Genomic DNA, 25,698 nt, shown 5'->3' with positions numbered 1-25,698 from the left:
GCACAAAGCGAGGTCCATACAGAAATGGTTTGTCGAGATCAGTGTGGAAGAACTTGACTGGCCTGCACAGAGCCCTGACTTCAACCCCATAGAACAGCTTTGGGATGAATTGGAACGCAGACTGCGAGCCAGCCCTAATCGCCCAACATCCATTCCCAACCTCACTAATGCTCTTGTGGAAAGCCTTCCCAGAAGAGTGGAGGCTGTTATAGCGGCAAATGGGGGGGATCAACTTAGATGTACCACGAGTAGGTGTCCACATACTTTTGGTCATGTAGTGTATGTACTATAGAATTTGACTCGCCTACGTGCAAACACACACACACACAGTTGAAATAAGCAACAAGACAATGTCAGGTTTTCTTAATAAAAATAATTCATTTCAGGACAACATATAAATAAGTATTGAAATGCACAGTACAGATAATATTTGATATTAATAAATACTTAAACAAAACAAAGCTTTTCATACAATACCTTATTATTGACAGGTTACACAAAAATGTCTCACAACTTTTGCATGTTTTGTTACAACTTTGCATGTTTATGTATGTCAAGGAAAGTACCAGAGCAGCTTATTAAGTATTGTGCCGTATGTAGTGGTCTGAATGGGGTTCAGACCCATAACCAAAGAGCATGTACTGACAACTAATTACCCTTGTATTATATTATATTATGCGTATCATCTGCTTAAAGCACAGATCTATATCTAGTCTGCCATAAGTTTAATCAACAAAATACATTTTTTGCAGGCGTCAGATATGCATATTGAACAGATGTCGGATATGCATATTGAACAGATGTCAGATATGCATACTGAACAGATGTCGGATATGCATATTGAACAGATGTCGGATATGCATATTGAACAGATGTCGGATATGCATATTGAACAGATGTCAGATATGCATATTGAACAGATGTCAGATATGCATATTGAACAGACTTCATCGATGCCTTAGTTAAGAGGTCAAATCAATGCTTTCTAGACGATGGCACGTTTTTTGGCAGAAAGGAAATGTCAGTTCAAATATATAGGTTTAAAAGAAGAAAACACAGGAATGTCAGTTTTATATCAAACAGAGTAGTAGAGTGAGGCATCGTGTGAGCAGAGCAGATTTCAGCAGAGCCCCTACGATAAAGAGGTACTATACTGCAGGCCAGGTTCTATGGGTGGTGAGGTATTTTACTGCAGGCTTGTATTTGTATTTATTATGGATCCCCATTGGCTGCAGCCAAAGCAGCAGCTACTCTTCCTGGGGTCCAGCCATGCCACAGCTACAAGGTATGAACTAAGCTAAGAGCTGTGTTGCTGTTTTTCCCCACAGGTGTTTGTTAACGTTCTCCCTCCCTTCCTCCTCTGAATGAGGTGTTGAGCTCTACGGGGATTTCTCCTGCCTTTATGTTCTCCTTCCTTACCTCCAAACACACACTCCTTTACTCACTGGCAATCCCCTTGGACGAGATCAACTGAACTTTGCTCTCATCTATAAGTAACTCATTAACTAGGAGTCTGTGTGAAGGTAATTGCCCAGCATTAACACATATAGAACATACTGTAACGTGGTACAACTCTCAGGGCAAGCACTAACTTGGACTTTTACAGTAGAGATACAAAAAGTGGTCGACAGCGAACAAGAACACAACAACATATGTACTGCCAGCAGACATCTATGTGGCAGTGGGAGAGGTTGAAAACAAGAACACAACGACATATGTACTGAGGTTGAATATTATTGAGTTTTAACTACTGTTTTCTCTGTCATGTAACATAACCTCTACATTTGACTTCTGTTCAAGCAGCACCATTCCGTACTTAAGGGTCCTGCCCATTCACAATCGCTCAGATACTGTACATTAGCTGTCTAGGTAGGTACAGTTTTGACTGTACCTAATCCTGTTTAAACCACATTTCTACTGACCAAACTCTCATTTTGGTAGTGGTCGTGATGGCTTTGGCACAACTTTACAGTTGTCAGAATTTTGGTCGATGAGGTTCTTAAACAAAAGCTGCAGTTTATCACATTATTGTATCGGTAACTACATTTAACATTTAAGTCATTTAGCAGACGCTCTTATCCAGAGCGACTTACAAATTGGACAAACTAGCTGCTTGATAGATAATTCCTTGGCCATATTATTAAGCAGCTTACGTATTGCGCTTTTTTCAAGATACAATCAGTAGTCCAGCATGATACATACTGTACACGTTGTCCGTTGTCTTGACACGCATACCTCACCTTTCATCCTGTACACGTGGGATAATAATAATTGCACTAAGAGGTATTCTGCCGGCCATTTCTACTGCCCCTGCTCTTTTCTCTTCATGAGCACATGTTAAAACGGGCTTCTGGCCTTAGGGTCACTAGTTTCAGAGATGCATTGACTAGCATGGTGGCACGACCATTTTAATCTTCCCCAAACCTTTGGGCTCACCCCCTGTAGACCTGCTTAAAGTGGTCACATTCGTTACAGAAGCCTTGCTTCTCTATGTTGGCATAGTGGTCACAGCCTTGGGCTTTACAGCTCTGCTTCATCGTTTCCTTAGGTGCCCCTGCCCTCTCCCTGCGGCTCTCTCTCTGCCCCCGCGTGGCCCGGCACTCCTGACACAGGTCTGTGCAGCCAGGGAAGAAGTTACTGCAGCCATTCCACCTGCACGTGACCTGGGTCTGGGTCTGTCTGGGTCTGTCTGGTTCTGGTTTAGCAGTTCGCTGCAGATAGAGAAAAACAAAGAGGAAACAAATCATTCTACACTCTGAAACTGTAAAAATGATTTGCAATTCAAGATGTAGTGTACATCCACTGGGCCCTGTGTGAGAGGGAGGGAGACACTTACCATGACCAGTGGAGGGGAGTGGGCACCGGGAGCCCTGCTAGCATTCTGGTTCACCATGGAGCTCTTATCGTTAAAGAAGCACTCCAGCATGGTATTGCCTTCAGCCCCACACCCCGGGCCCTGACAGCGCGAAGCATTTTGGAAGCCTGCCTCCGACGCGTGGCGAGTCTGGATTGGAGCAGGAGGAGGAAGGGTCGCTACTGGAGGAGATAAACCCAGAGAAAACACATGTCAAACTCACATATGACCACACACAATATCAACTATTCTTGAGATTCAGGTAAATTTGCAGCTTTTCCAGTTCTGTCTGGTGTAAACATCGAGTTAGTTTCATGTTGTTTCTAAGTATACTGACATAAGTAGACCAAGATAAGACATGACAGCTGTGGCTTTTGATGTGGCCTGATTCCTTTAGATTAAATCTATATATTTTGCTGGGACATGAAAAGAAAAGCATTTCTTGTTAAAATGACTAAGAACAAGCATCTGGTTAGACTTACAGTGGTTGGTCTGATAGTCCAAATAGCAGATGGTGCAGAATCCACGCTTCTGTTGAGTTCCAAAGAACTGGCATCCCGACCTCTTACAGGGCCGGCCCGAGTACTCAGATTCCCTGGGCGGGGGCTGGGTCCATAACGACCCAGAAGAGGCCGCTGCTGCCGACGGCTGGGGCTCCTCGCCCCGCACTGTGCCAGTACTCTGGAAACACGGGGGGCACAGTCCGTTAAATATCCTGAAGGCCTCCTGGTGGCACATGCCGCACCTCCCTGGTGCATTCTGCCGGCTGTTAAAGCAGCGTTCACACAGACCATTGTGCTCCTTGCTGCGGGTGAAAACGCAGCCAGGCATCTTGCACTTCATGGCGTGGGTTTCGCTGTAACGGCAGGACGCCGAGCGCGGTAGAGCGACGGAGAGCGGGCTGGATAACACCGCCAGACGGCCAGGGGGGCTGGGCCGTACTCTACTACTACACCCCGGCTCACAAGCCTGACTACCGCCTTTTGTAGGGGCAGCCTCTATCCTCCCGTTGGGCTGGCCCTGGCGTTTCTCAAAGCACTCGTGGCAGTGTGGCTGGGTGTCCACGGAGACGTAGAAGGTGCACCGTGGTGTGGCACATCGGATCTCGATGAGGGACAATTGAGACACGGAGAAGGGGGGTGGTCTATGGGGGTGGGGGGCGGCCCACAGTTGGTCCTTGTCCTCCTGCCAGCGCTTGTACTCGTGGTTGACCAACTGGAGGTAGTCCTCCATCAGGTTCATGTCCTCAGGCAGGTTCCCTTCATCCAGCCTGGGAAAGGCAGCACGCAACACACTCAATACTACTGATAGGATAATTATACACCTCTTGGCCAGGCCGCCAATAATGACAACTGGTTCTCAACTTGACCCACCCCAATAAATAAAGTACTATTATGCCACAAAGACTTTTTAAAAACAGATTTCTATTGTGCTTTTTAAACAGTGCTTTACATCCTGTTCTCTATCGTTCTCCATGCCTCTAGCGTCCCACCCACCTGGCAGCATTGATGATGCGTGTGGTATCGTAGCCCAGTCCAATGACAGGGATCTCCATCAGCATTAGGTAGTCCTTCAGAAGCCTCTCCTTCTGAGTTTGCTCCTTCTCCATCAAGAAGTGCACGTGGAGCTCCTCGAAGCCCCCGCGGCCCGGGTTGATCAGCGGCACTGCTCGGATCTCTGGGGCACACAGTCATAATGATGATAAACAGGAAGTAGTATATAGCTAGCACCTTTCTGGGACACAATGACACTGAACACCAAAACAGCACAATAAATGACCCAATTTAGTAAGATGTGGAAGATGGGTCACATTCCCCTCATCCTACAAGCACCTCTCAACACAGTAATCTATCAACGACGGTTACTGTTCACACCTGGGCCACTGTCTTTGATGGTGATGAGGGGAGCAAAGTGCTGGGAGTCGTAGCCGAGCACTATGGGGTACTTGTAGCATTCCCTTGGAGGCCAGTGCAGAGGAAGGTAGATGCCCCCCACGTTGAGGGGAGAGAAGGAGGAGCAGGACCTCATGCTGCGCAGCACCTGGTCTGTAAGGATACAGCCATGAGTTAGTCACTGAACACAATACAGCACACTGACTGCTTCTACTGCTGTAGTAGACAAACCTACAGATACAGCACACTGACTACTTCTACTGCTATAGTAGACAGACCAACAAAAAGACAGCACACTGACTGATTCTACTGCTGTAGTAGACAAATCTACAGAAAGAACTACAGAAACTGCATATACATCTGGGTTTGAACTTCTGATGAACTGAGTGATAAGAGGCTCCATTGAGAAAGGCTGTACCTGCGATGACGATGATGGGCCTGCGGAGGATGTTGGAGAGGATAAAGATATGCATGTCCTCCAGGGAGTCAAACTGCAGCCCGTTGCTGCTGGACACAGGCGATGCCATCTTGATGATTTTCTCCCATTCCTCCTCCCAATTCTGACAGAAGAATAATCAATTACAACCCCTTTAGCTCCTTTAAACATCATGATCCTACTAACAGGTGATACTACTAACAGACCTGGGTTATACTACTAACAGACCTGGGTTATACTACTAACAGACCTGGATGATACTACTAAAAGGTGATACTACTAACAGACCTGGGTTATACTACTAACAGACCTGGGTGATACTACTAACAGACCTGGGTGATACTACTAACAGACCTGGGTGAAACTACCAACAGGTGATACTACTAACAGACCTGGGTGATACAACTAACAGGTGATACTACTAACAGACCTGGGTGATACTACCAACAGGTGATACTACTAACAGACCTGGGTGATACTACCAACAGGTGATACTACTAACAGACCTGGGTGATACTACCAACAGGTGATACTACTAACAGACCTGGGTGATACTACCAACAGGTGATACTACTAACAGACCTGGGTGATACTACCAACAGGTGATACTACTAACAGACCTGGGTGATACAACTAACAGGTGATACTACTAACAGACCTGGGTGAAACTACCAACAGGTGATACTACTAACAGACCTGGGTGATACTACTAACAGGTGATACTACTAACAGACCTGGGTGATACTACCAACAGGTGATACTACTAACAGACCTGGGTGATACTACCAACAGGTGATACTACTAACAGACCTGGGTGATACTACCAACAGGTGATACTACTAACAGACCTGGGTGATACTACTAACAGACCTGGGTGATACTACCAACAGGTGATACTACTAACAGACCTGGGTGATACTACTAACAGACCTGGGTGAAACTACCAACAGGTGATACTACTAACAGACCTGGGTGATACTACCAACAGGTGATACTACTAACAGACCTGGGTGATACTACTAACAGACCTGGGTGATACTACTAACAGACCTGGGTGAAACTACTAACAGACCTGGGTGACACTACTAACAGACCTGGATGATACTACTAACAGGTGATACTACTAACATACCTGGGTGATACTACTAACAGACCTGGGTGACACTACTAACAGACCTGGATGATACTACTAACAGGTGACACTACTAACATACCTGGGTGATACTACCAACAGACCTGGGTGAAACTACCAACAGACCTGGGTGACACTACTAACAGACCTGAGTGATACTACTAACAGGTGATACTACTAACATACCTGGGTGATACTACTAACAGACCTGGGTGACACTACTAACAGACCTGGATGATACTACTAACAGGTGACACTACTAACAGACCTGGGTGATACTACTAACAGACCTGGGTGAAACTACCAACAGACCTGGGTGACACTACTAACAGACCTGGGTGATACTACTAACAGTTGATACTACTAACAGACCTGGGTGACACTACTAACAGACCTGGGTGACACTACTAACAGACCTGGGTGATATTACTAACAGACCTGGGTGAAACTACTAACAGACCTGGGTGATACTACTAACAGGTGATACTACTAACAGACCTGGGTGATACTACTAACAGGTGATACTACTAACAGACCTGGGTGACACTACTAACAGACCGGGATGATACTACTAACAGACCTGGGTGATACTACTAACAGACCTGGGTGATACTACTAACAGACCTGAGTGATACTACTAACAGACCTGGGTGAAACTACTAACAGACCTGAGTGATACTACTAACAGACCTGGGTGAAACTACTAACAGACCTGGGTGATACTACTAACAGACCTGGGTGATACTACTAACAGGTGATACTACTAACAGACCTGGGCGATACTACCAACAGGTGATACTACTAACAGACCTGGGCGATACTACTAACAGACCTGAGTGATACTACTAACAGACCTGGGTGAAACTACTAACAGACCTGAGTGATACTACTAACAGACCTGGGTGAAACTACTAACAGACCTGGGTGACACTACTAACATACCTGGGTGATACTACTAACAGGTGATACTACTAACAGACCTAGGCGATACTACTAACAGGTGATACTACTAACAGACCTGGGCGATACTACTAACAGGTGATACTACTAACAGACCTGGGTGATACTACTAACAGGTGATACTACTAACAGACCTGGGTGATACTACTAACAGGTGATACTACTAACAGACCTGGGTGACACTACTAACAGACCTGGGTGACACTACTAACAGACCTGGGTGATACTACTAACAGGTGATACTACTAACAAACCTGGGCGATACTACTAACAGGTGATACTACTAACAGACCTGGGTGATACTACTAACAGGTGATACTACTAACAGACCTGGGTGATACTGCTAACAGACCTGGGTGATACTACTAACAGGTGATACTACTAACAGACCTGGGTGATACTGCTAACAGGTGATACTATTAACAGACCTGGGCGATACTAGTAACAGGTGATACTACTAACAGACCTAGGTGATACTACTAACAGACCTGGGTGATACTACTAACATACCTGTGTGATACTACTAACAGACCTGTGTGATACTACCAACAGGTGATACTACTAACAGACCTGGGTGAAACTACTAACAGACTTGGTGATACAACTAACAGACCTGTGTGATACTACCAACAGGTGATACTACTAACAGACCTGGGTGATACTAACAGACCTGGGTGATACTACTAACAGACCTGGGTGATACTACTAACAGACCTGGGTGATACTACTAACAGATGATACTACTAATATACCCAGGTGATACTACTAACAGACAATACTACTAAAAGCTGATACCTGGGTCAGAATATGTCAAACACTTTCAAATACTTGGTTTGCACTTGATTTAGTTTGCCTGGTTCCTAAAGTGCTACTCCAAACTAAATCAAGCACACATCTTACTACACTTTTCAAGTATTTGACGTTATGTACTTTGGCCCAGGTCTGCTATAGTAACACCATCCTGGTCGTAGAGGACGTCTGCTATAGTAACACCATCCTGGTCGTAGAGGAGGTCTGCTATAGTAACACCATCCTGGTCGTAGAGGAGGTCTGCTATAGTAACACCATCCTGGTCGTAGAGGAGGTCTGCTATATTAACACCATCCTGGTTGTAGAGGAGGTCTGCTATAGTAACACCATCCTGGTTGTTGAGGAGGTCTGCTATAGTAACACCATCCTGGTTGTAGAGGAGGTCTGCTATAGTAACACCATCCTGGTCATAGAGGAGGTCTGCTATAGTAACACCATCCTGGTCGTAGAGGAGGTCTGCTATAGTAACACCATCCTGGTTGTAGAGGAGGTCTGCTATAGTAACACCATCCTGGTCGTAGAGGAGGTCTGCTATAGTAACACCATCTGGGTCGTAGAGGAGGTCTGCTATAGTAACACAATCCTGGTTGTAGAGGAGGTCTGCTATAGTAACACCATCCTGGTTGTAGAGGAGGTCTGCTATAGTAACACCATCCTGGTTGTAGAGGAGGTCTGCTATAGTAACACCATCCTGGTCGTAGAGGAGGTCTGCTATAGTAACACCATCCTGGTTGTAGAGGAGGTCTGCTATAGTAACACCATCCTGGACGTAGAGGAGGTCTGCTATAGTAACACCATCCTGGTTGTAGAGGAGGTCTGCTATAGTAACACCATCCTGGTTGTAGAGGAGGTCTGCTATAGTAACACCATCCTGGACGTAGAGGAGGTCTGCTATAGTAACACCATCCTGGTCGTAGAGGAGGTCTGCTATAGTAACACCATCCTGGTCGTAGAGGAGGTCTGCTATAGTAACACCATCCTGGTCGTAGAGGAGGTCTGCTATTCTAACACAATCCTGGTCGTGGAGGGGGCCTCCGTTCCTCACCATGGTGCTGTAATGCAGGCCAGTCTGGGTGAACTCCTGAGACTGCAGTAGCTCTGTCTGGAAACGGGTTCTAAAGTTGCCTGTTTCAGTCTCCTTGAGCACACTGTGTAGGGCCTTCCTCAGGACCAGGTCTGTGTCCTGCACCCCCAGCATGTACTGAGAGGCAGCATGGAGAAGACAGTTCCCATCTCCTGCAACACACACAAAGCCATGACATATGGGGGTAGATATTACATACAGGTGTAGGCTCTTAATTTGATCACTCTTTTGTTGCTGAGAACTGATTATGTTCATGCATTCAAACTTTGTAGAGTTCCATCTGGTTTGATCCAGGTAGAGTGGAGGGTAAGTTTATCTACAGTGCCGTTACTAACACAACTCTTTACTATGAACTTCCCATCTTCACAACACCACAGGTAAGACTGCGAGTTATTAACAGCAAAACTATCCATCGCCGACAAAGACCTGTATCGCTCTGCAAAAAAAGGAGGAAAATGAGAGAGGGAATTTCCAGAGCAGCTCTCGCAGCGCTCTTTAGGCATCCGTTATATCTGACCACCATTCATCACCTTACAGAGGAAATATAAAACGGCCTGAGAAAGTTTGACATCACAGACTATCAGCACTGTTGGTTTGTTATATCTGACCACCATTCATCACCTTACAGTGGAAATGATGTCACAGACTATCAGCACTGTTGGTTTGTGGTGTACTTTCATCGCTTTCCATGTGTTGTCTTCTATGGTTGTCATCATGCCATACAACATGGCTAAAACAGACTGGACCACTAGGCCAATGACACATACAGTATTGGTTTAAACTTTAACTGTAGTTTAATTAGGCCGTCATATGCTCCCTTGGCACGTTAACACTAAAACAACCTAAACTAAATAAGAGAATGAAAAAACAGCCTACAGTGCTGACTGGAGAGTGTGACAGATGGGCTAAATGAGTAAATCAGGTAAAGTTGCGTTTGCAGGTTTTAATCCAAGTTTAATAAACCAATGATAAACGGTCTGGCAGACAAACCGTCTAACTCTTACTGCAGGGCGGTGGGTCTTTTTGTCGTTGTAACAAAATGGGCCTAAAGCATTTGAAATACCCTGCTGCCTGCCACACCAAAGAGAGGAATTTCCCTGATTGTGGTTCTCTGTGACTAAGTGCCGTGAAGCTGCCATTTGACTCTTTCTTCCCCTTGTCAGCTACTCCAGAGACATCCGAGACATGTGGCCCTGGACTTTCCAGAGGGGCGGTGCTTGGCTCGGCTGGAATGTTTTCTATTCACGAGCTTCACCAACAACCAATAGAGATCTCATTTTGTGTGGGATGATATATATTTATATTTTACACCCGCATATTTCTTTAGCTAAAAGAAGACGTTCTGAGTTCTGACACTGAATACCTTCTGCCTTCCTCTTTTTGTCTTCCGCCATGTTGAATACACCAGTCTGGGTCTATAGAGGTGGACAGCGTGTCGAAAACAACAGAAGAGGTGGACAGCGTGCTGAAAACACCAGTAGAGGTGGACAGCGTGTCGAATACACCAGTAGAGGTAGACAGCGTGTCGAATACACCAGTAGAGGTGGACAGCGTGCTGAAAACACCAGCAGAGGAGGAGACACTGTGTTGCGATAAGTGCAACACTGTTTTTGCATACTGTATGCTCTCAAATATTATACCTTTGTAATGTGTATCACTATCATAACCTTGTAATATTTACATTACTATTTTAACCTGTTTAGGATAGGGGGCAGTATTTTCACGGCCGGATAAAAAACGTACCCGATTTAATCTGGTTATTACTCCTGCCCAGAAACTAGAATATGCATATAATTATTTTATTTGGATAGAAAACACCCTAAAGTTTATAAAACTGTTTGAATGGTGTCTGTGAGTATAACAGAACTCATATGGCAGGCCAAAACCTGAGATGATTCCATACAGGAAGTGCCCTCTCTGACCATTTCTTGGCCTTCTATAGCCTCTTTATGGAAAACAGAGGATCTCTGCTGTAACGTGACATTTTCTAAGGCTCCCATAGGCTCTCAGAAGGCGCCAGAACGGGGAATGATGACTCTGCAGTCCCTGGGCGGAAAACAGTAGCGCATTTGGAAAGTGGTCGATCTGAGAACAATGACACGGGTGTGCGCGTGCACGTGAAGACACCATTTTCTTCTTTCAGTCTTTGAACGAAAACAACGTCTCCCCGTCGGAATATTATCGCTATTTTACGAGAAAAATCGCATAAAAATTGATTTTAAACAGCGTTTGACATGCTTCGAAGTACGGTAATGGAATATTTTGAATTTTTTTGTCACGATACGCGCCGGCGCGTCACCCTTCGGATAGTGTCTTGAACGCAAGAACAAAATGGCGCTATTTGGATATAACTATGGATTTGGAACCAAAACAACATTGGGTGATGAAGTAGAAGTCCTGGGAGTGCATTCTGACGAAGAACAGCAAAGGTAATCCAATTTTTCTTATAGTAAATCTGAGTTTGGTGAGTGCCAAACTTGGTGGGTGTCAAAATAGCTAGCCATGATGGCCGGGCTATCTACTCAGAATATTGCAAAATGTGCTTTCACCGAAAAGCTATTTTAAAATCGGACACCGCGATTGCATAAAGGAGTTCTGTATCTATAATTCTTTAAATAATTGTTATGTTTTTTGTGAACATTTATCGTGAGTAATTTAGTAAATTCACCGGAAGTTTCGGTGGGTATGCTAGTTCTGAACGTCACATGCTAATGTAAAAAGCTGTTTTTTTAATATAAATATGAACTTGATTGAACAAAACAGGCATGTATTGTATAACATAATGTCCTAGGAGTGTCATCTGATGAAGATCATCAAAGGTTAGTGCTGCATTTAGCTGTGGTTTTGGTTTTTTGACATTATATGCTAGCTTGAAAAATGGGTGTCTGATTATTTCTGGCTGGGTACTCTCCTGACATAATCTAATGTTTTGCTTTCGTTGTAAAGCCTTTTTGAAATCGGACAATGTGGTTAGATAAAGGAGAGTCTTGTCTTTAAAATAGTGTAAAATAGTCATATGTTTGAAAAATGGAAGTTTGGGGATTTTTGAGGAGTTTGTAATTCGTGCCACGCTCTATCATTGGATATTGGCGAGGCGTTCCACTAGTGGAACATCTAGATGTAAGAGGATAACAATGAAATATGTATTATAAACTGGTTGTTTTGAGCCCTGGATGTTGATTGGCTGAAAGCCATGGTATATCAGACCGTATACCATGGGTATGACAAAAAAGTACAGTTTACTGGTCTAATTACGTTGGTAACCAGTTTATAATAGTAATAAGGCAATAAGGTATTTGTGGTATATGGCCAATATACCACGGCTAAGGGCTGTGTCCAGGCACTCTGTGTTGCCTCTTGCATAAGAACAGCCCTTAGCCATGGTATATTGGCCATATACCACACCTCCTCGGGCCTTATTGCTTAATTATAACTATGTAATATGCATTATAACTATGTACATTATTATAACTATGTAATATGTATTATAACTATGTACATTACTATTATAACTCTGTAAAATGTACGATAACTATGTACATTATTATAACTATGTAATATGTATTATAACTATGTACATTATTATAACTGTGATATGTACATTACTATTATAACTCTGCAAAATGTATTATAACTATGTAATATGTACATTACTATTATAACTATGTAATAGGTATTATAACTATGTAATATGTACATTATTATAACTATGTAATAGGCATTATAACTATGTAATGTGTACATTACTATTACAACTATGTTGTATGTATATTACTACTATAACTATGTAATAGGTATTATAACTATAATATGTACATTACTATTATAACTTTGCAATAGGTGTTATAACTGTAATATGTACGTTACTATTATAACTATGTAATAGGTATTATAACTATGTAATATGTATATTACTATTATAACTATGTAATATGCACATTACTATTACAACTATGTTATATGTATATTACTATTATAACTATGCAATAGGTATTATAACTAATATGTACATTACTATTAACCCTGTAATAGGTAATATAACTGTAATATGTACATTACTATCATAACTATGTAATAGGTATTACAACTATGTATTATGTACATTACTATTATAACTATGTAATAGGTATTATAACTATGTAATATGTATTATAACTATGTAATATTACATTATTATAACTATGTAATAGGTATTATAATTATGTAATATTACATTATTATAACTATGTAATATGCACATTATTATAACTATGTAATAGGTATTATAACTATGTAATATGCACATTATTATAACTATGTAACAGGTATTATAACTATGTAATATGCACATTATTATAACTATGTAATGTGTATTATAACTATGTAATATGCACATTATTATAACTATGTAATAGGTATTATAACTATGTAATAGGTATTATAACTATGTAATATGTACATTACTATCATAACTATGTAATATGTATTATAACTACGTAATATGTATATTACAACTATAACTATGTAATATGTACATTACTATTATGAGTATAATATGTACATTACTATTATAACTATGTAATACAATTTGAAAAAGTAAAAATTATGTTTTTTGATTACTATTCTTTCAACAATTTGAGGTATGATTGGAGCAACTATGTATTATGTACATTACTATTATAACTATGTAATAGGTATTATAACTATGTAATATGTACATTATTATAACTATGTAATAGGTATTATAACTATGTAATATTACATTATTATAACTATGTAATAGGTATTATAATTATGTAATATTACATTATTATAACTATGTAATATGCACATTATTATAACTATGTAATAGGTATTATAACTATGTAATATGCACATTATTATAACTATGTAATATGTATTATAACTATGTAATATGCACATTATTATAACTATGTAATCGGTATTATAACTATGTAATATGCACATTATTATAACTATGTAACAGGTATTATAACTATGTAATATGCACATTATTATAACTATGTAACAGGTATTATAACTATGTAATATGCACATTATTATAACTATGTAATAGGTATTATAACTATGTAATATGTACATTACTATCATAACTATGTAATATGTATTATAACTACGTAATATGTATATTACAACTATAACTATGTAATATGTACATTACTATTATAAGTATAATATGTACATTACTATTATAACTATGTAACAGGTATTATAACTATGTAATATGTACATTATTATCATAACTATGTAATATGTATTATAACTACGTAATATGTATATTACAACTATAACTATGTAATATGTACATTACTATTATAAGTATAATATGTACATTACTATTATAACTATGTAATAGGTATTATAACTATGTAATATGTACATTATTATCATAACTATGTAATATGTATTATAACTACGTAATATGTATATTACAACTATAACTATGTAATATGTACATTACTATTATAAGTATAATATGTACATTAGTATTATAACTATGTAATAGGTATTATAACTATGTAATATGTACATTATTATCATAACTATGTAATATGTATTATAACTACGTAATATGTATATTACAACTATAACTATGTAATATGTACATTACTATTATAAGTAAAATATGTACATTAGTATTATAACTATGTAATAGGTATTATAACTATGTAATATGTACATTATTATCATAACTATGTAATAGGTATTACAACTATGTATTATGTACATTACTATTATAACTATGTAATAGGTATTATAACTATGTAATATGCACATTATTATAACTATGTAATCGGTATTATAACTATGTAATATTAGATTATTATAACTATGTAATAGGTATTATAACTATGTAATATGCACATTATTATAACTATGTAATCGGTATTATAACTATGTAATATTAGATTATTATAACTATGTAATAGGTATTATAACTATGTAATATGCACATTATTATAACTATGTAATTTGTACATTATTATAACTATGTAATAGGTATTATCACCATGTAATATGTACATTACTATCATAACTATGTAATACGTATATTACAACTATAACTATGCAATATGTACATTACTATTATAAGTATAATATGTACATTACTATTATAACTATGTAATACAATTTGAAAAAGTAAAAATTATGTTTTTTGATTACTATTCTTTCAACAATTTGAGGTATGATTGGAGCAATAGCTTTCTTCTGTCAGTAAAGGGAACATTCCAACCGAGCAACAACAAACTTCCGCTCAGCTCACCTTGATCATGTTCCATCTGGAGGTTGAATCATACTGTACAAAACACACATTTCTGGTAAAAACACACTATGCTTGTTGTGTTGTCAGAATCCTCATATGTATACTGAACAAAAATATAAACGCACCATGCAACAATTTCAAAGATTTGACTGAGTTATAAGGAAATCAGTCAATTGAAATAAATGCACTAGGCCCTAATCTATGGTTTCGCCATGACTGGGAATACAGATATGCATCTGTTGGTCACAGATACCTTTAAAAAAAAAAGGTAGGGGCGTGGATCAGAAAACCAGTCAGTATCTGGTGTGACCACCATATGCCTCATGCAGCAGGACACATCTCCTTCGCATAGAGTTGATCAGGCTGTTGATTGTGGCCTGTGGTATGTTGTCCCATTCCTCTTCAATGGCTGTGTGAAGTTTCTGGATATTGGCAGAAACTGGAACACGCTGTCATACACGTTGATCCAGAGCATCCCAAACATGCTCAACGTGTGACATGTCTGGTGAGTATGCAGGCCATGGAAGAACTGGGATATTTTCAGCTTCATGGAGCCGTGGATTATCATGCTGAAACATGAGGTGATGGTCGCACAACAATGGGCTTCAGGATCTCGTCATGGTATCACGATAAAATGAAATCGTTTTCGTTTACTGTAGCTTATGCCTGCCCATACCATAACCCCACTATGGGGCACTCTGTTCACAACGTTGACATCAGCAAACTGCTCGCCCACACAACGCCATACACGTGGTCTGCGGTTGTTTTGAGGCCGGTTGGAAGTACTGCCAAATCCTCTAAAACAACTTTGGAGGTGGGTTATGACAGAGAAATGAACATTTAATTATCTGACAACAGCTCTGGTGGACATTCCTACAGTCAACATGCTAATTGCACACTCAAAACTTAAGACATCTGTGGCATTGCGTTGTGTGACAAAACTGCATATTTTATTGTCCCTAGCACAAGGTTCCCGTCCTCTACCTCTCCTGTCCTCCTCTACCTCTCCTGTCCTTCTCTACCTCTCCTGTCCTCCTCTACCTCTCCTGTCCTTCTCTACCTCTCCGGTACGGTCCTCCTCTACCTCTCCGGTACGGTCCTCCTCTACCTCTCCGGTACGGTCCTCCTCTACCTCTCCGGTACGGTCCTCCTCTACCTGTCCGGTACGGTCCTCCTCTACCTCTCCGGTACGGTCCTCCTCTACCTCTCCGGTACGGTCCTCCTCTAGTCCTCTACCTCTGGTGTCCTGTCCTTATTCACCAGTCACCTTACGCAATGGATTCATTCCAGTGAGTCAGCAGCCAGCCAGCCAGCAACAGACAGAGTGGTCCTCCTTAGTCTGAAAGTCATGGCTGCTATGTCATTCATAGGAAAAGCTACTCTATACCATTATTTTCTAAATCAAGGCCTGGCTCGGCCCTCCAGAGACTTCTATATTTTCCAAATTAAGGCATGGGTGGGCCCTCCAGAGACTTAGATGAGGAAATTCCACTCACTCAATAGAAAGGAAATATGTATCATGTCAAGGGTCTTTCTGGTTTGGATTTACAGGAAGACAAACTTCTCTTACCCCTATAATTTTACTGGAAATACTGTAGTTTCAACATATAGGGAAAAGACAATAGCCTTTGATTCCCATTTCATGTACTGTTACTATGGTGTGACAGCATTAAAATGGCAAAGGTTCAAGATGCCAGGTGATAAGATATTACCCTCAATAAGACAACAAGCCTAATAACCTGGTTATATATCCACCTGACAATAACATTCCATCTTTGCAATGATTCAATGAAATGACATGATTGACATGTTAACTAACCCACGTGTGAGTCAAGACAAGTGGGGTTGTTTGCTGTATGATTTGTGAATAAAGGTCCAACTCACTTAGCTACTTATTGAGAGATGGGTTATAACCAAACCTCCACTGCAAAGCAGACAGAAACAAATCATTACAGAGTTTGAATGTGTCAACAGAATTAACTTGGTCAACATGGTCTTTAGAACAATGGATGGGAAATGATCAGTATGACATCATCGAATTTCTGCTTTGGGATGTCCCACATAATTACCCTAGACGTTATGATCTACAAATACTGTACTGTAAATCTGCAGAGTCATGTTAGGTACCAGTCAAATCAAGAGCTGATAATGGTCATTCTAAAAGTGACACAAATCCCCCAACCCAAGTTACTCTGCTGAAAAAATGATCTTCAGTGTCAGGGTCTTTTAAACTCTTTTGACAAATACCTCCTACCTTCCTACTAGAATGACCAACAAGGGGAACAGAAACCCAAACCAAACTAATACATTACCATTGGTCCTCAGTGGTACCATTTTCTTGACCTCGCGGCACCAGTTGAGCTTCTTCTCCTGCTCTAGGGAGCTCTGCATGGCCCTGTCCAAGATGGCTGCCTGGATGACCTGTTGGAAGGCCTGAGGGAACTGGCTCATGCTGATCATCTCCAGGGTGTAGCGGTGCATGCCCCGCAGGTGGTGCATCAGGCTTTCCCTGCCCGCCGGCTTCACCACATCGTTGGGCACCCGCTCCCGGATCTTGACCGCTTTCAGCAGGTTACTCACAAAGAGGAACTTGGGCAGGAAATTCTGTCCCTGGGACATGGTGTTCACCAGATGTAACGTGTACCAACGCAGAACTGAAGAGTAGGAAAACAGTTGTTGGTTGGTGTCATTGGCAGCACGTGGTTCTGATCACTGGACTATATGGGCCACTTCTAATACTAGACAAAGTGGGGGTCATGACTAAAGACAAACAAGACAGCTTTTGTGTTCTTTTCCAAGTTAGAATTCCCCCACAACCTCTGTTGCCCCAATGGGATGAGGCACATGGCGCCCTCTACAAGCTGATGGTGATTTGTCAGACCCTAAGCCAAAGGACAGCTCTAGGCAGGGGCTAGTTAAAAAACAAATAAGGCCCACTCACAACCACCATCACAGAAAAGTCATGCTTTGATAATACTGGCAATGATTGTTGCATAACAGTTGCACAGAATGAAACTATTACAAACCCTTACAGTTCTTTCCATTTGTCAAAATGGAGGACCATTGAAACAGGAACTTGTCAGTCAGACATGACTTATAACATAACAATAGGCTCTTATGATCTTATTGAAGAGGCACCTAACTACAATGTGATAAAATAAGATGTATACACTGTATATTATATGCACCGCGTACAGTGACAACAAAACTATTCAAGCATCCTTCATCAAATACAGTATAGCCTACCTTGAAGGCGCATACTGTAATTGTAGAATAACCTCTAAATATCTATGTAATAAGGAGAGTGTTGCTCTTTCGATATTGGCAGACTTTGGTCAGAGCACCAGAATGGTGAGCGCTGCGGTTGACACAAAAGACAGTAACGGGAGCCTGCTGACAGCAACGTTTGAAACATTGTAACATTGCATCGCGAGTATTGTCATAAACATAGTTACAATGTAACATGAACTATTAATTCCATATTTAATTGCTTGATGGTGACGTCTTCGTAAACAATGGCGCCCACCGACGTGCGCAACCTGTCTCCCCAGAAACACAACGCAACGACTTATAGTATATAGATTTCAAACGCTAAAACGAAAGTGAGTTCCAATTATTGATAGAGAAAAATATAGAATATGAATGAATATTACCTGTACAATAAGACCACCAACAAAGCCCTAAGGATGCTCCAGGTAGTCCTCGGCCACTTCAATCAGGGTAACCGCAGCAGTCAAAACAACGCCATTCAGTCTTCTTCACAATCAATTATATGTTGGTATGTTTACTCTATAGGCTGTCAAAGCATAGATCACGTCCTCCAACTTAATGTAGTTCATGTAGACTGCGGAAAAGCCAAGACAGACAAAGGGGATTTCCAGTGTTAGGGACTTTCCACTTATCTCTCACAACCTTCAGACGCAGTTACATCTCACACACATAGGGGGTGTCTGAGCAAAGCGCCATTAGGCTACGTTCTCTGGGTCGTGTTGGTGACGAATAGCGCACTGAAATGCATGGTCCCACCTACTGTGCACAATGGAGGCGCGTCGGTGAGCACAAAGAGGGAGCATCATTTTTTTTAAGAGACAGCAAGCCCTAGAATAAATAATTACATTGGAATGAGATAAGTCATAAATCTGACCTAAATCCTGACTCAGATTCACGATTAAAATGTAGACGTTGGCTTTCCACAATCCTATGCATTGCCATGAATAGAATAGAATGTAATAGAATGAAATGGAATGGAATGGAATAGAATTTAATGAAATGGATTAGAATGGAATGGAATTTATTGTCCATTTGGTTAGAATGGCTGCTGGTCCGCCTCTCTAACCTCTCAAAAATACCTACATGTTTGTTACATGTGAGTAGGCCTACAGTAATTAAGATGAAGATTTAAATAACTTTATTGGTCAATTGCACACAAGGTCCAACCGAAATTTGACTTCCGTTTTTAACCCAACACTCCGAAAGACACACACACTTACATATCCAGGTTTTTGGAGAGGTGCGGGGTAATTACAGTGTAGGAAGGCGAAGCATACTGTAGTTACATAATTACACCTATACAGCATGCACTTAAACGATTTGCAAGCAAACTTACATGGAGATTACTGATTCATCTAAAAGAATACTTCTAGGGTGATGGGGCTTACCCACAATTCATTTGAGTTTATTAACACATCTAATCCATATAAAGGATATGTGTAATTACCCATAAGCCCATGTGTACTCTATATAGACAGCTATTTGCAGCAGCATAACCCTCAGCTACACAGAGCATCATACTTTAGCTGCATTGTATATAAAGACTATTTAGGGGCTCCCCCTCTGGGGTAATGCAGTCTGATGAAGGTTATTTGCAGCCACTGTAGAGGAAGTCAGGAAAGAGCTGGTCCTCTACCAGATAGCAACTCCCTCTGTGCAGTGTAGAACATTTAGCTGACAAGGTAAAAATCTGTCGTTCTGCCCCTGAACAAAGCAGTTAACCCACTGTTCCTAGGCTGTCATTGTGAATAAGAATTTGTTCTTAACTGACTTGCCTAGTTAAATAAAGGAGAAAAAAAAGCTTGAGTCATCGTAGTCTAGCTAGCTGGTTCATTGTCTTTAGTTATCAAGCAGCAGTGCCATCTATTGGATAAAGCTGTACAAATAATTCAGGAAAAAGCAACACGAGGGGGCAGGCATGTTCCATGATGAGAATGTCACAGACCTGAAGCTGTCCTATCATCCAAAAAGCAGAGGCTCCATACTCTGCAATGGTTTAAATACTCCATGTAAGTGCAAAACACAAACGGTGCCAACATACCTCACTCAAAACCAGTTCTCAACATCATCAACTAGAATTAGTTGTATAGGCATGTCTTAAATTCCAATAGTGATGGGTTCCCTCACTATCATGTGGTTGCCTTCATTCCACATATAGCTGCTTAATAACTACACTCTTATTGTTAAGGTTGGTTACTGCTGTGTTTTAATCCATGGCTTATTCACGCCAAGACAAAAAAAGGAGATAATATGGATTAATACACAGTAAACAATGAGGGTTTGTTCCATAGAATAAGTCAAGAATTCTAATTGTATGGTTTGGTAAATGGACCTTTAATGTGGAGATAGGGTGCACACGAAAAATATACAACTTTGTTCTTGCCAAGTGTTTTACATTTATTGTATTCAATATTTAGCCAGCCCTGACATTTCAGCTGCTGCCTTTCTCAAGGGATGCTGCTAATGGTCAATGGACTTTACCAATGAGAAATGTAACCACAGTCATACACAGCAAATGTTTGACTTTATTGGATCACCTGCTACAGTAAACAGGACCAAAGTAGCACTCAGCTCTCTATCATGCTAAATAGCAGTCCCAGTATTTCTGAACTTCATCAAACAAATTGAAAGTGCCTTTTGTCTACTGTGAGCAATGGGAAGAAAAAAGTGTTGTATCATAAACATAAACCGAATGGCCGGGTGTGCTCTTATGATCACATCGTTTGACATTTTGAGTTTTAAAGTGCAGTAAATGCATTTTGCACACACAAATAACATAACCATAAAATGATATTTATGAACATCCTACAGCCTATTGTATTTTCTTGCCTGGCTCTTTATCATGTGGCGTAGCACCTGCTAAACTGACAGTTGCATTAGCATGAGAAACCATTGAGGTTGTGGGATGTACTGATTCCCTGTTGAATCTGCACCTGAGGGGTTAGAACCTAACTGCCAAGCATGGAAATTACAGGGCAAATCATTGCCATACCATTGGCCCCATTGCCATCTTGAGTCCGAAAGGAGGTGGGCAGATTGGTCCCTTCCTTTTCACCAAAACGCAAAGGCGTGCTCTTTATGTAAGTAGGGGAAGTCTATAAAAATCAGCCTCTGCTCTCCTCACCAGCAGTTTACCACTAAAACATTTTTATAATCAGCCTTTATTGTTCATTCCCTCCTTGTGGGAGATGCGCCCATTTTCATTTTTTAAAAGGGCAAATCAACCATAAATCAGTTTATAAACTGCTGCGGCGGGTGAGAATGCCTGGATGAATATTCATTAGACTTCCTCAAGCTGCCACGCACTGTGATTCATTAGGCATATGTAAATATCACTCACTTTAATTGCCCCTAAACTGACTCAACATAATGTTGTCATTAGCAAATGATTACATATTTGTGAAACTAATGGTACAGTAGGGTGTGCATGTTAAAACCCCCCGTATATGATTACAATTCTAATCCCCATTGTCAGGGTGTTGAGGAGTCTGGTGTATTATGGACAGAGTTGGTGTGATGGTAATGAGTGAGTTAGGGAGGAAGGTGGAGGCTCTCGTCTGGATGGTTGATGTGCCAACAATTAAACAAACTGGCACTTTGATAGGTTTAGGACACCGTTGATCTTCCTCTCCCTCCCTGCCCTCCCATCACACACATGGCAGCAGCGCTCCTTCGCCATCCCATCTATCCCTCTCATTTGCAGTGATTACCAGGATTAGTATCGCTGACTGGGAGCATTAGCAGAGACGTGCTGTAGAGGTGAGGCAGGGGCTGTACACTGTAGTGTGTGACTGTAGTGTAGTTTGCCTCTCACAACGTTCTCCATTTGCTGTAACCTATACGAAAAACACAACATTTTCATATTTTTTAATTTCTTTGACAAGTGCATCAAGACTGGAAGTGTTGCAAACCATCTTTCGTTTACCCCCACTTTGTCATAAAAAATGATCACATTTTTTGTTCTCTTTAAAAGTGGAATTTATAGAAAATTATAAATACAAACATATGTTCACTGATAATAGATTCTGTGCTCTTTCTTTTCTTCATTTGCCCCTATAAGAATAAAATACACATTTTTATTTCAGGTGTTGATAAATGCTTCTAAAGTTTTCAAAACATTCGTGTTTGATATGCTGCTTAAAAATATCAACAGTGCCTCTATAAAGTGCCACATTAGCTACATAAAAAATTTATTACATAATTTTTATGTATATAATTTTTTTATAAATGTGGCTTTTTCTGCTTTGTTAGTTATTGCTAATGAGATCAGAATTCTTTAATTCAGTTAATTGATTTACTCAAATGAACAACTTTAACTTCAATTTCAGTCTTTCTTCTGTGGATTCTGTAGATTATGCTCCAATTCAACATTCTCAAAATGCTATCTGAACAGAGAAAACTATTTCCTTGAATTACATTTTGAACCAATAGGGGTTTCCTTTGTCAATATACTTACTGTTATAAACAAATTATCCTCAGCTATTTATTTGGTCAGTCATTAACACATTCAGCTTTTTTCAGCTAGGGATTTCATGATAATGAGAGTATTCATGATTAGTGTTTGTTGTTTCCTGTTGTTGTTATGAAGACTGGTCTGAAAATGAGACTGTTCAGTAGTCCAGGCACGTATCACAAGGTGACAAAGCCATGTTCGACCTTAACAGATCCTTAACCTGAAACAGGTCCAGGTTCTTGTTATTCAGTTGGGAATATATTCAGGGGGAAATAGTGTAAATGTGCTTGATGCCACATTATTTTAACACTAATCCCAAACTCTTGGCTGTCACAAACATACACATTTTTTACAACCCAGCAATTAAGCAGTTTGTAGTTTTTAAGGGGACAGTTACGATTGGCACAATAACCCTGACAAAAGTGGGAGTGGGAGTGGGAGAAGGAGAGGGAGAAGGAGAGGGAGAAGGAGAGGGAAAAAAGCTAATAAAGTAATATGATGGATTATCTTCTCTTCACAAATGGTCCAACGCCATGTAACACCATGTAACACCATGTAACACCAGGTAACACCATGTAACACCAGGTAACACCATGTAACACCATGTAACACCAGGTAACACCAGGTAACACACCATGTAACACCATATAACACCATGTAAATTGGCCCAGACAATGCATTATGGATAAGGCAGTTGAGATTATAGCTTGTTAATGTGTCCCACCCTCCCAACCCACACACAGCATCCTTCCTTCCTCATCAGCCCCTTTGCTTCTGTGCTGGCGGTGACTCGGTCACCTCATTGTCGGGGCATGCATGTCTTTAGGTGCAGATGGAGAGGGATGTCTCTGCTGCAATCTTCCAGGCGTTGTCACGGTGCGGTAGTGAGTGTGACTGGGAGAGGGACAGGCTAAGGCAGAGCAGAGACTTACCCAGAGACAAGCAGTCAGTAGGGGACAGGGCTGTGGCCATATGCCTCTGCTCAACCACTACCCCTGCCTTCCTCTGGCAACCCAGTGTGGTTCACACCGCTAGGTGCCCAGTCCAGGGAGACGGACGTCAGGCCATCTGTTAAAGGAATTTGGGGAGTGAGGTGCTTCCTTGGTTAGCCTAATACTGAGAGTAGACTGAGGATGATTAGGCTAACTAGGGCTTCCATGACCATGAGTGGTGCCCTGATCCCTTATACAGGGTCATCCCCATAATTTGGTAATTCATGGTTATGGATTAGGGTAAGAATAGATGTCCCTGGATCAGTGCATCCATACTCTCTCAACAGGTCAAAATCTAAACTTTTTCTATACATGTAGTATGTGCAGGGATGATATTCTGCATGCAGTCAATGTTGTAACAAAAAGGGAAACATATCTAACAAAATCGCATTGTTTGAGTCATTTACGGTTAATTTTTTTATTTAACCTTTATTTTAGAAGGGGGAAACATTTTGAGACCTAGGTCTATTTTACAAATGTGCCCTGTATATACAATACAAATATACATAATTATACCTAAACATATACACATAAAAATACAGAAATACAGGCATGGGAAGCACAAATAAAACATCACAAATAACCCAGAAAACAGCTACATTCCTACACAAATAAGTCCCCAATCAATACTTTAATTAAGGATCTGACAATTTTTTTCAAATTTTAGCCTAAAAAGAAATACCCAAATCTAACTGCCTGTAGCTCAGGACATGCATATTCTTGATAGCATTTGAAAGGAAACACTTTGAAGTTTGTGGAAATGTGAAATTAATGTAGGAGTATAAAACACATTCGATTTTTTTATTTTATACCATCATCTTTGAAATGCAAGAGAAAGGCCATAATGTATTATTCCAGCCCAGGCGAAATTTCGATTTTGGCAACGAAATGGCAGCAGTGTATGTGCAAGATTTTAGACTGTTCAAAATGTGGTGTCAAGATTTCCCAAATGTGCCTAATTGGTTTATTCATACGCTTTCAAGTTCATAATTGTACGCTCTCCTCAAACAATAGCATGGTATTCTTTCACTGTAATGGCTACTGTAAATTGGACAGTGCAGTTAGATTAACAAGAATTTAAGATTTCTGCCCATATCAGAAACAGTTGAAGTTGAAAGTTTACATACACCTAGGTTGGAGTCATTAAAACTAGTTTTTCAACCATTCCACAAATTTCTTGTTAACAAACTATAGTTTTGGGAAGTTGGATAGGACATCAACTTTGTGCATGACACAAGTAATTTTTTCAACAATTGTTTACAGACAGATCATTTCACTTGTAATTCACTGTATCACAATTCCAGTGGGTCAGACGTTAACATACACTAAGCTGAATGTGCCTTTAAACAGCTTGGAAAATTCCAGAAAATGATGTCATGGCTTTAGAAGCTTCTGACAGGCTATTTGACATCATTTGAGTCAATTCGAGGTGTACCTGTGGATATATTTCAAGGCCTACCTTCAAACCCAGTGCCTCTTTGCTTGACATCCTGGGAAAATCAAAAGAAATCAGCCAAAACTTTTGAAAATAAATTGTAGACCTCCACAAG

General features: G+C 40.5%; 1 protein-coding gene across 1 annotated transcript; it reads right to left on the bottom strand.

Annotated features, from left to right (window-relative positions):
- Positions 1–358: 358 nt before the first annotated feature.
- Positions 359–19,376, bottom strand: LOC106610821 (tumor necrosis factor alpha-induced protein 3). Its single transcript, XM_014210436.3, has 9 exons — positions 19,087–19,376; positions 17,746–18,087; positions 9,130–9,320; positions 5,165–5,306; positions 4,729–4,899; positions 4,351–4,531; positions 3,337–4,124; positions 2,837–3,036; positions 359–2,711 (listed from the first exon to the last, which is right to left on the bottom strand). The coding sequence occupies exons 2-9, from the start codon at positions 18,050–18,052 to the stop codon at positions 2,433–2,435; spliced, it is 2,259 nt and encodes a 752-aa protein (XP_014065911.1). The 5' UTR covers positions 18,053–18,087; positions 19,087–19,376; the 3' UTR covers positions 359–2,432.
- Positions 19,377–25,698: the final 6,322 nt, after the last annotated feature.

This window comes from Salmo salar, chromosome 28, assembly GCF_965601325.2.
Source record: "Salmo salar chromosome 28, fSalSal1, whole genome shotgun sequence".
Classification (NCBI taxonomy): domain Eukaryota; kingdom Metazoa; phylum Chordata; class Actinopteri; order Salmoniformes; family Salmonidae; genus Salmo; species Salmo salar.
Note: the sequence above shows the minus strand (reverse complement) of the source record. Positions and strands in the feature narration are given on the sequence as shown.

Coding starts and splice junctions, on each gene's coding strand:
- LOC106610821 (XM_014210436.3), bottom strand. CDS start 18,052: ATGTCCCAGGGACAGAATTTCCTGCCCAAGTTCCTCTTTGTGAGTAAC. Junction 9,321..17,745: donor GGTACCACTGAGGACCAATG/GTAATGTATTAG, acceptor TGTGTGTTGCAG/GAGATGGGAACTGTCTTCTC. Junction 5,307..9,129: donor GCCTGCATTACAGCACCATG/GTGAGGAACGGA, acceptor TTCTTCTGTCAG/AATTGGGAGGAGGAATGGGA.